The 12984-nt window shown below is 31.4% G+C and overlaps 1 protein-coding gene across 1 annotated transcript; it reads left to right on the forward strand.

Annotated features, from left to right (window-relative positions):
• Positions 1-4483: 4483 nt before the first annotated feature.
• LOC111213323 (cyclin-U2-1) lies at positions 4484-5562 on the forward strand. Its single transcript, XM_022715048.2, has 2 exons — positions 4484-4984; positions 5084-5562. Exons 1-2 carry the CDS (start codon positions 4587-4589, stop codon positions 5352-5354), a joined length of 669 nt encoding a protein of 222 aa, XP_022570769.1. The 5' UTR covers positions 4484-4586; the 3' UTR covers positions 5355-5562.
• The last annotated feature ends 7422 nt before the right edge of the window (positions 5563-12984 follow it).

Here is a 12984-nt window from a genome sequence, read left to right on the forward strand (position 1 = left end):
ACAACAGATCTACGGATTCCTCAACAACGATACCATTGAATCACACAATCGCAGCATCTAATTCAAATAAAAAAAACTAACCTGATTCGCCTTAACGATAACGATAACGAGACGACGCAGAGATGTTCGGATCTTTTATGAGTTTGACCCGACTCTTCCCGTTTTTATAAGAACGCGTTACTCTCGCCACGCACATCATAAGGTATTAGCCAATTAAATATCGCCACCTCAGCGTAAGTGCTCCCGTGGTGGAGTTTGGATATAACCAGCGTAAGCCCAAACTGTAGGCCCATAAAAGCCCAAACGAAAGCCTATCAGCGCACTCGGACATGTATATTTCTTCCCACAATCCTTCCTGCGTACAGATAATAAATATACACAACTATTGTGTAATCATTTACTTCTATTGGTAGGTCATATGATAAGATACCTGAAACGAAATGTCTGATTTTCACAGGCGAATTTGATGTTCATGACTTTTCGATTCCATAAATCATGGGATACGATCAGATCCATATAACATAAAATAAAAATAAATTAATATATGCAGCAATACTGAATTAGGGCCAGTACGACCTCCATTATCGGCTCAATATGTTTTAATTTGTTGATTATAATTCCAAATGTCTTTTCGTTTTGTCTATGCAGTACGTAAAAAATAATCACAAGTTGAGTGCTACAATATTTGATTTACGTTAGTAACTACGGGAGCGGAGAACACCGAGTAAAGAATATGAATGATGAAAGAAGTTTCGTACGTACGTACGTAGACATTAAAAGCAAATTCATCTTATAGATCTCGAACACGAATCTCGAGATGGAGACAGATATGTTAATCAGAGAGTGTCATGATACATATCTATCGGGCATAAGTTATGGAGCCTGACAATTTGTGTACGGCCAGCGTCGACAAATACTGTAGTACTTTCTTTAACCTTCGTACATATCGATCGACTCCAAAATCTAAATTTCATAAATGTGTTTCCAGTCAATCAGTGCCATATATATTCATAAAATCTAAATTTTATAAATAAGATCCAGTCAATCAGTGATTCAGTGTATGTACATCATAAAGCAATGGCGCTTGTTTTATTTTATAGTAAAGAATCATGATCGAATAGTGAATGCTTAATGAAAACCAGAACCACAACTGGTTAAATTTAAAACAAAGTAAGTATGGAAAATAATATATACATTTAGGCTACTATTTTTCAAAACATAGTTTACCATAGCATTTAAGTATTTTGCATTGTATAGTCGTTACACGTTGTGCTACTATATAGATTCAGTTTTGGTGTGTATAATTGTATTGCTGACAACAACAAAATGGACCTTAGTTCTAAAAAAAGATGGACCATAATATTTTATCAACCAAATAATTCCACTCGATCTTCATGTGAAAAACACATGCTCCTTCCGTTTTTTTTTAAAAATGTATATTTTAGAGAAAAAAAAAATTGTTACAAAAAATATATTTTTTATATTTTCATTACATTTTTATCGACTAATAATAAAAAATTATGAAATTTAAAAGTATTAATTGCATTTTGTAATATCTTATTGGTTTAAAAATATACGAAATACAAAATTACATAAAACTATGAATTTATAACTACATTTTAATATGTTTTATTAAAAAGTACGGAAATTCTAAAATATATATTATTTTGGAACGGAAAGGGTATTAAAATACTAGTTTCGTTGATTACTGAGTGGAGCGTATAACATATTCATTTCTTAGATCGATAATGACTACACTGTATAGTGTATATCTTCCTTTTAAAATGACAATGATATATCATTGATGTGAATATAAATCAAGAAAAATATATGATGTTAAATCTAATAAATAAAGGTGGGGAAGACATAACTAAATAAGAAAAATAATTGAAAAAGACAATGATGACTAGGCATGAGACAGATTGGGTATCCAGACAATTTTAAGATATCCGAATCCTTATCCGACGGATCCATAATTTTACTATCCTTATCCGGATCCAGATTTCGGATATCCTTCTAAAAATTGTAATATCCGGCGGATATCCGAATCCGGATTTGGATCTTTAAAATAAAATAATATTAATATATATAAAATATTAACAATAATTTAAAAATAAAAAAATATATAATGTTTTTAATTATTTCTATGTATAATATTACAAAATTTACATGAAATTTATATATACTATTATAGAAATGAAAAATATATTAAATAAAATTAATTTATATATATATATATATATTACTATTTTGGAAATAGTTATTAATAAAACTTACGGATCCAGATATCCGGATATCCGGACTAAAAAAATTAAGATATCCGGATCCGGATTTGACGGATCCAACATTTTACTATCCGGATCCGGATTCGGTCCCTCCGGATATCCGAATGTTCGGATCGGATCTGGATCGAATCTCGGATCGAATCCCTAATGATGACATGGTAAATAGTTTTGACGAGATGATATTTTGGTGTAAGGAAAATCAAATCGGGTCCCCTTCATTTTGCATTTATTATAAAACGTATTCGTGCGGTGGCGGTAGCTTCGTTTCGGGTATCTCAATTTATTACTTGTACTTTATTTTGGTTGTCCCTCCACTTTCATCTATTTTAGTATATAGTTTATTATTTACCACATGGAAATAAACAGATCATCGGTCAGGTATAATTTCTACTATGCTGGCATGTACCCTGGATCAAGAACTCGTACTTTCTTTTAATTCGAGTTGCAGTTGTCGATCAGATATTTGAGAAGGATGAAAGATTTGAATGGTTTCATATTTATTGCGTTTGGTATAGCAAGAAGATATATAGCGACAACACACTTGTATTATTAACATTCGTATTCATGATCATGACGCCTTGTAAGAAAATAAACTAGTAAATAGATAAGAGATTATTATTTTTATTCAAAGTTTAAAAATACATTTTAATATAGCAAATTATTTCTAAAAATATTACCAAACGGGTTACATTAAAAGTTGGATTTACCTCGAAATGTGTTTTGGTGTGCTAAATTAAAGAAAAGAACCATATACTACGTAAGATTTAGAAACTCATAGATATTTTTAGGTTAATTTATAATATATGTTTTGACAATTTAAAAATCATGTGATTTATGTATAAGAATTCTTTAAAATTTAGAGATTTAAAGTTGGATTTACCTCGAAATGTGTTTTGGTGTGCTAAATTAAAGAAAAGAACCATATACTACGTAAGATTTAGAAACTCATAGATATTTTTAGGTTAATTATAATATATGTTTTGACAATTTAAAATCATGTGATTTATGTATAAGAATTCTTTAAAATTTAGAGATTAGCACGAATGTTTCATCTTAGATATATCAAGATTCAAGAACCAGTTTTACGACATATTCTAGTTGCATCACACGAAGTATATATCATTGAAAAATACAGAAATGTTGCGTGATTCCACCAGAAAAAATGGTTATGCGTTGTCTTTGAGTTAACGTCCATACGTGTGAGTCGTCTTGTGGTCTTTGGAAGCTCGCGACGTCGACGTTGATGAAAGTCACACGTGTTTCCAAACAGTACACGCGTTAGAACCACTTGTTAAAAACACTAACATGAGTAGGCAGGCCCCTACTCAAAAACTTCCGGCTCCACCAGAGAGTCTCACCAATGTTGAGTTGACGTCTCTCTCCACCGTCTTCTACAGACTGTCGGCGGAGTACTCTCTCCCCCCCCCCCTGTTTAATTATAGTTATAGATTCCTCTAAGTTCTATTTTAATCTTTGTATAATATTTGCTTAAAGTACTTTGAAGCTGGTTCATTAATAGCAGTTGATTTAATAATATTATGTTAATAAAATATGGATAAAAAAACAAAAGCCTAGCTGTTGCACTTACACATTTGTTTTTTGCAGCTTGTAAAATAAATAATTACTTGTTTTAGTAACTTCTCTCCAGCTTCCATATGACTCCAAAAACCCATGTCGATTCTCTTTTCGATAAAATTCCATATTGTAAAAATCATGTAGATTTAGTGTACCTTCTCACTCACTATCTCAATATATTGAACAATTACTTATATAAAGAAATCACGAAGAAAATTCTACAGGAATTTATATAAAATCATGTAGGTTTTTATATAAACGCTCACTACAGTAGGTTTAGCGAAAAATATATAGTATCAGAAATAACAACAAATACATTTTTCTATTAGCTAGATTCTTATATTTAAAAAGATAAACCGTTATTTTGTTATAGTGGATGGGAATTAAATTGCGTTATCTGGACGAAAGTGATTCAAATCTGGTAGATAGTTACGATTCAGAAAATAAAACCTGAACTTTCGTAGTCGCACGAGCTACATTTTAATACTATTAAATATTCAGTACACACTAGTAATTACAAATTCTTATTTTCAAAAATATTTATTTATTTTTTATAAAAAGAAGAGGAGAGGAAGTTGCCCTACTATATGAAAGCTACTCTCTTCCATCTTCTCGAGCTAACTGTATATAAAGAGCCACTTAAAACCCTTTCCCTTTATCATTTTCTTCACCAAAGAAAAGAAAAGAAACTTAACTAGACGACAAGAAATACACATTTCTTGATTAATGGCATCTTCGAATACTCTGGCGATATCTCCAAGGAAGCTCCGGTCAGACCTTTATTCATACTCTTACCAAGACGGTTCGAGCACACCACTCGTGATCTCTGTTCTCTCGTCTCTCATTGAACGAACGTTAGCTCGGAACGAGAGGATCAGCCGGAGCTACGGTGGCTTTGGTAAGACACGTGTCTTCGATTGCCTAGAGATTCCTGACATGACGATCCAATCCTATTTAGAGAGGATTTTCCGGTATACTAAAGCCGGTCCATCGGTTTACGTCGTGGCTTATGTCTACATTGACCGGTTCTGTCAGAGTAATCAAGGTTTTAGAATCAGTCTCACTAATGTACATCGTCTCCTCATCACAACCATCATGGTCGCTTCCAAATACGTTGAAGACATGTAAGTTAATTAAAGAATGTTGAAGTTATATTCCTCTGCTTTCTTGGAAAATAAATTCAAGTTAATTGACTCATTTTTCTTTGCCTTTGTTTCTTACAGGAACTACAAAAACTCATACTTTGCGAAAGTAGGAGGATTAGAGACAGAAGACTTGAACAACTTGGAACTGGAGTTCTTGTTCTTGATGGGGTTTAAGTTGCATGTGAATGTGAGTGTGTTCGAGAGTTACTGCTGTCATCTTGAGAGAGAAGTAAGTATTGGAGGAGGCTATCAGATCGAGAAGGCATTACGTTGCGCTGAGGAAATCAAATCTAGACAAATTGTTCAAGATCCTAAACACCATAATCAATTTTCAAGAATCTTCTTGTAGTCAAGAACTCTGTTTTGTTTTGTTTGTTTTGTCGGTTTGCATTCGAGGGTCTTTGACTTTCTAATTACCTTGTCGGTTTGGGCTTTTTTGAAATGTAAATGTAAATAGAGAAAATATAGATAATGATGTTGTATGTATCTATGTATCAGCACATGTAGATTCTTCTACGTACAATTGAGGTTAATGAAATGTTTTCTCATATGCAAAAGATCTTTGTTAATCTATTATGCTGTAAAAAAAGAGAGAAAAGAATGATGTTGTATGTAACCTATGTATTAGTAAATGTAGATTCTTTTATGTGCATGTTAAGGTTTAAGGAAATGGTATTTTCGTATGCACAATCTTTGTTAATCTGTTGTTTTGTCATTTAGTAGTTTCTTAGACATGTGAACTTTTAGTAAATGGTTTAGACACTAAAATCCATTGATTAAGAAATGGGTTGTCAATAAAATTATGTCTGTGATGGTGAAATCTCAGATATTATATGCCATGCATTATATTTGTTAAGATTGTTGGCAATCTTAAGGTCATGTTCAAACAAAACCAAACAAAAAAAAAAAAGAAAAAAAACAAACAAAAATGTTGTATTTTCTTTTTGTTATAACCTGACGAACTTAACATCTTAACTAGCAAACGCATACGTATTTACACTTTCTACAGTGTAAAATACGATAACAGGATGCCCTTTAACAAAAAAAAAAACGATAACAGGAGAAAAAACAGTTCATGTTTTGTCTATATTTAGGAAAATAATAGTTCACAAGATATTTTTTCACAATAGGAACAGTTTAAAGGATTGCAAAGCTTTTATACATGAAAACGGTACAAAAATACACTAGATCAACATAAAAACTTTCTTTTGGGATAAAATGCAAACTATATTTCCAAATCAAAGTCGGTTACATTAGCTTTGAACTCATATCTTTTACTGCATAAACTCGTTGAAATTTTACAAGCGACATGAATCTGTGGCATGCACATTAACTAGGGGGAACCACAAACGAGTTCCATAAAAATAGAAAAAAAAACAAAAAAACACCCATCCATGGATGTTGTTTCTTTTGTCGTACATGAGTTGCAGACCATGCCTACTTACAAATATTCAAATCCGCCAAAAACTAAATAGCAGTTTTTGGATTTTTCGGATCATTCACTTTGCACAAACTTCAAGTCTTCATCTACTATTATGATTATTGATTTCATTGAGTTTGAGGGAATCCGTTATCTTAAGATTGCAAGTTGATGGCAACTTTCTATTTCTAAACTACCTTAATTTAGCATTGGAAAAAGAAATATTTTGCTTACAAAATTATGAAGGACCATAGTTTAAAACCTCTATTATACAAACCAAAAAGTATAGTTCAATTATTTTACCTTTTGAAGTTTATTATTCTGCTGGACCATTTAGTGCTTTGTAAAATGAACACTGTTTAGTTAGAAAAGATTATTTTCAGTGGATATGATTATTGTCTACCTAAAATGGTCGTTAGTTCGAAATTCCAATTATGATCACAGCCTGGAAATGGACATTAGGAAGAAATCCCAAGTTCCATCATATACTTTCTACAAACAATAAATCAATAAATGAATTTTGTATTTTAGTAGTAACTAGGATAAGACCTGCGCCCTGCGCAGGGTAAATTTTTATGAAAATTATTTAAGAAATATCGTATGGAAAATAAAATTTATATTATTGATCGAATTAATATTTTTGACTTTTAAATATCGTAAATTTTTTTTGTTAACTACATAATTTGTTTACTAGTGAACGGTCTCATTTTTAAAAATATTTTAGGTCAAAAAATTATTTATCACATAAAAACCTAACGTTTAGGTCGAACAATCTCATGCCTACTATTTAGTTACAATGAAACTATGACAGTTCGGTTTTATATCATGATTTAGCAATTTAAAAGTTAATTATGGTTATGAGAAGTTTACGTTCACGTGTCAATCCTATCTATCTTCAATAGTTTTCTCAGTTTTGTGTCATTTTGGTTATTTGCTCGATATAAATATTAATTTTTGAGTCTATTCTCATTTTTTTATTTTATTTTGGCCTGAGATTTAGAAAATATTTAAGATTCAAAATTATTAAAGAGATACATACTTAAGTGAAGATCTGCACCTTATGTAAAATAAATATTTTATATTTATTACTTATTTTATATTTTTGTGCATATTATGAAATAATAAAATAATAATTATATATTAAATAACTAAGAAATCAGTTACTATTATTTAATAAATTGGCTTGCATATATAAATCAAATGACCGCTCTTGTATATTCGCAATCATTTTAGAATAAATAAATCAAAATAATTAATCTTATCTATCGTATATGATATATAATTAAATTTATACGATATGAAATATATTAACATAAACACCTATTAAAATAAAATTATTTGGTTATATGATTTTATTATCATTGTATCTTATTATATAAAAAATTTAAACATTGATCACAAAAGTTTATGCGAGGCTTTTAATAGATTTAGTAATTTATACTCGTTTAAAAAAAATCAAAATACAACATATACAAAAAAAATCTAACTTTTTAATATATGATTAATGTAATTGTGTAATTTATTTTAATAATAAAGAATTAAACAAAAATTATAAAAGTATACAGATTATTAGCAAATCTTCATTATTTAAAATCATTATTTACTATATATATAATAATCACATTAGGTACTTCCGTAGGTTTTATTTATGAAAATAATATATAATAAATTTCAATTTGATAAATGAATGGTACCTAATGGACATACTATATAATATAACATTCTTTAGCAATTTAATTTTAGACTAACAAAATTCTCAATTGATTTTCAAGTCGCCACGTAAACAAATTAACATTTCAGTTACGTGATAACCTAGCACGAAATATTTTTAATTATTAACTACAGGTTCTAAACTTTTTAAATGTTTCCCTATTAATATATAGGGGATGCTAAACCATTGATCATTAATTTTTTACATAATAATTTTAATATTTTTAGTAATTTTGTCATTTTTAAAAATTCAAAATATAACTTATACGAAAAAATCTATATTTTAATTTTATAGCTAATTTGATTGTTTAATTTATTTTAATAATATAAAATTAAACTAAAACAATGGATGAGATATAAATTGTTATCAAATCTTTATTATTATAATCATTAATTTCTCATATCTATATTAGTCATATTTGGTAATTCCGTAGATTTTATTTAAGGAAAGAAAAGAAAATAGTAATTGTACACTTTAATTAATTTTATGATTAGTTTAATGAAAAGTATAATATATACTTAATTGGACCAACATATTTTCTAAGGATTCTGAATTTCATTATGGTGATGACACGTGGCTACACTTAAAGGTTGTAATGTTTCTCAATTAATATATAACGGATATGAAATTCTTGATAATCTATTATTGTTCGTAGACAAATCATGCGGATACTAAACATGAATTGTACATCCACATTAATCATTTTGGATACATGGTGATACGAAAAATATAAAGTTAGGATTCGGGTGCTGATTTGGTGTCCAATAATTGATTAATCGGTGGCACACTGGCACATAAACATTCATTACAAACGATTTATCATCCTTTTATTTTAATGATGTGCATCAACCACTTTAAATAAAATAAAATGAATTAGTTCATTTGTTGATTCATTGAATCCTTCCCCTGTTTTGCATGAGCAAAATGGTAAAACGGAGTTCAATTTTTCAGTCGAACAAAAATACTTGTCCGAATGTTGCATACATAAGGGTAATATATATATGTTTGAGAAAACATTATAGAAAGAATCGTGTAGTTTGGTTCACGAGCATTTACCAACTAAATGCATCAATCATTTGATCTAATCCTTTGAACTAGATTTTACTAAAAGTAAGATTATGAATGATATCTATGTTGGGTTTATTAAATCTTGTGTCGAACTCTATATTATCCGATTAGTACGATATTGTCCACTTTGGGACGTAGGCAAGCCCGCATGGTTCTACTTTTGATTTCCTTCTCAAAATGTCTCGTACTAATAGAGTTGGACATCTCTTTATATATTAGACTTTCTTTTGTCTAATTTTCAGTGTGGAATTTTGTTTGATATTTCACATTCTTCCCTTCAAATTAAGGACCACACTCATCTCATGTGTTTCTTTCCTTTGAGAATATCATTACAGGTTCCATGATCATTTTGACTGTTTCTGCCGAACCACCCTTATTCTTACTTGAAGGGCCCGTTTCATACTTGAATGGTATTTTGGTTTTCTTGCAGATCTTCGTCAACCTGGTGCTCTGATACCAATGTTGGGTTTATTAAATCTTGTGTTCAACTCTATATTATCCGATTAGTACGATATTGTCCACTTTGGGCCTTAGGCAAACCCGCATAGTTTTACTTTTGATTTCTTTCCCAAAAGGCTTCGTACTAATAGAATTGGACATCTCTTTATATATTAGATTTTCCTTTATCTAATTTCCAATGTGAGACTTTGTTTGATATTTCACAATCTACTGTTGCCTCACAAGAGATATAAAAATTTATATGATTAATGTTTTGTAAAGTCTAAAGATTAATATTTGGATAAACTAATATGGTAAGTCATGATTTTAAATTATCTAAAATAAGATAAAATTATACTATAAAATAAAATAGATGCAAATATATAATTTAATTAATATTATCAACTATTAATTTATATCCATAATACATTAAAACAACAGTAATTAAAGTTCAGTATCTACGATACTAAAAGCCGGATATGGTGAGCAGAGAGCGTGCCACGTAGGATCAGTAATTCGGACCAATCAGGGAGTTTCTATCCCTCTCCACGTCGACATTTAATTTTAACCAACCGGAAGAGACCGCGTTCTACGGTCGAGCTGAACTGCCCGAATAATCAGGCTAGATGTTGGGCCATTTAAGTAAATAAATGATATTATTCTCTCACTCAACCCAAACATCACCCTCCGGCTCCATCTTCCTCGAGGTTTCCAAACCCTTTCAAGCGTATAGCTGAACCGCAACCATGAAGGTAAAGATTCAAAGCCAGATTATTCAATTCTGAATTGAATAGTGTAACGGCTTCCTCCATTAAAATTGCCCATCAAAACTCTGTAGAACTTCTCCTCCCGTATGACATCCAAACGCTTCACCTTCATCCAAACTACACCTATATATAACCGAGCTCAAGATCAGTTCATGTGTTACAAAAAAACATCCACCATCGACGTATCTACAGCCGTTCTCTTTGAAGATGTTGTTCCCAGAGTGTCCGAGGAGGCGGGGTTGATTTTTCGGATGTTCGAAATCAAGTAAAAGCCACCTGAGCTTCTTAACTCAGTCAATTTCTCCACCTCTTATATTTCTACTCTTATCAATCAGCCACATCCAGTTATGCAAGGATTTATCGCAGCTTCTTCACGAAGAACTACAGGGTCACTCACCGCAAATACAACCTTGGCTTCGGTCACATCTTAATCTCCTTTGATTTTTTCTGTTCTTATTGTTTTTTGTTCTTTCTTATTTTTTATGTGTAGCTGTAATCTAAATTATTTACAATGATCTTTATGGTATGTTTGTTTCACATGACCACGTTTTGTTTTTGACCTGCTCTTCACCGACAAAAGGTTAGCCATATTCTCAGTTTATGTATTTTTTAATTTTCTACTTCACAGTTATTTAATTGCTTATAAATTCATATCAGAACTGGATGATGCTGTGTCTATGAATCCGTGATGAATTAATGTGTTAACGATTTCATAATGTTCTATCACAGATTAATGGTTTCTTGGTCCAACTGCCAATCATTTACAACAACAGAAAATCAGTCATATTTAATTATGACTTTGTATATCCAAAGGTTATGTCCTTCACTCTGTTTCATCTGATTTTTGTTAGATGTTTTTTATGTATGTGGCTAAGTTATGTGATGTATCTTCATTTTTGTTAGATTTATGGAGAATCATATTATCACGGCGAAGTGGGGAGATTCAGGTATATTAGTGTTCAAGGGTCATTAATTGGTGGATCCAAGAAAACTATTGGGAGTTGGTTTCTTTCTTTTAAAAGAACCGTCTTTTCACCAATCAGTTTGTATTTGGTTCCATGATCAACTTGGATTATTTCTGCAGAGATGGTTACTTTAAAGGAGCAAAAGTAAGAATGAAGATGGAGAGAGAGAGAGAGAGAGAGAGAGAGAGAGAGAGAGAGAGAGAGAGAGAGAGAGAGAGAGAGAGAGAGAGAGAGAGAGAGAGAGAGAGAGTGCATATAGACGAGCTATGAAGACCTTTGTGAAATGGATTCGAGAAAGGTTTTCTTCAAACAAAACAGAAGTCTTCTTTGTACATTTTCTCACGTTCCTTCTTGAGGAAAATAACTATTTCGAAGATGCTTTCAAGGTGTATGAAAGAGGCATCAAGACATTCAAGTATCCTCATGTGAAAGACATATGGGTAAGACAAAGCTGGAGCGTGCCAGAGTTTGTTCGAGTATGATGCTTCAATGGTAATCTAATCAATCTTTTGGACGCATTGTTTCTGGTTAAAAGGTTGTTTTGTGTAATCTATCGTTTTGTGCTAGATCTAACTTCTCCTATCTTTCTTTCAAGCCCTATCAGATGCTGACAGGACCTTATACCTTCAATAAACCAAGCTAGAAGAGGATTACGGTCTGGCCAAGCGAGCTATGAATGTTTATGAAAAAACCAAAGAGGTTTCTGAAGGCCAAATGTCACAAGTATGAGGTGCATCATGGGAATGAAGACACATACAGAAAAATGCTTCGGATCAAGAGAAGTTTCGCAAGTTACAGTCAGGTTTGCTCTCCAGTTCTTACAGTCAGGTGATTTTGCTGGTTTCCATTGTTTTCAGCTCAGAAACAACTGTTTGTTGTCAATTTTGAGGATCCATCTGTTGTACTTTTAGCAGTTGGAAGCTGAATGACCTGACCGTATTTAATATTTTTGGTTCAGATTTATTCCACTCTGCCATAGAACATGATGCAAAAAGACAAGATGGTAGATATGGAGGGGCAAAAGGCGAGCTGAAGAAACCAGGTTTCACAGAAGATTAAATGGCAGCTCATGCCCGCAACATCTGCCACAATTATATCAAAAGATGGTGGAATGCAACTCGGGTTTGTGAACACTTTGCTTCCTTAAGAAAGTAATGATGAGTCGGATGGAGAAGACAAAGTAGAGATGGCTTAGAAAGAAGTCCAAGCTGCTGTGTTTGGAGGACTTGCTAGAAAGAGAGACGAAGATGGGGTGAAAACGGTGCAAGCTAAACCAAAACAGCACATAAAATTTAGTACTTAGCACTCGCGTCAACATCATCAATAAAAATATACTTCAACAAACTTCGTAGATATTATCTAAAGCTTCAAAAAATTATTAAAAAAAAAAACATAAAAAGCTATAGTATATCACACCACATAAGAGAGAAGAAAGTCAACGACACCAAAAAAAAGAATATCAAACTATACATTACTGATTTTTAATTAAACGACGGATTAGAAATGAACATCAAACTAAATTACTAATCTTCAGGATGATTTCATTTTTGGTTTCATAGATTAAGAACCTACTTTATAATAACAAAAACTTTGTGCTAAAAAGTAAAAAT

The sequence above is a fragment of the Brassica napus genome, chromosome C4 (assembly GCF_020379485.1).
Source record: "Brassica napus cultivar Da-Ae chromosome C4, Da-Ae, whole genome shotgun sequence".
NCBI classification, from domain to species: domain Eukaryota; kingdom Viridiplantae; phylum Streptophyta; class Magnoliopsida; order Brassicales; family Brassicaceae; genus Brassica; species Brassica napus.

What these genes read in the sequence shown, in the direction of transcription:
- LOC111213323 (XM_022715048.2), top strand. Translation starts at nt 4,587, where the DNA reads ATGGCATCTTCGAATACTCTGGCGATATCTCCAAGGAAGCTCCGGTCA. An exon ending in TCCAAATACGTTGAAGACAT is followed by an intron (nt 4,985 to 5,083) that starts GTAAGTTAATTA and finishes TGTTTCTTACAG; the next exon opens with GAACTACAAAAACTCATACT.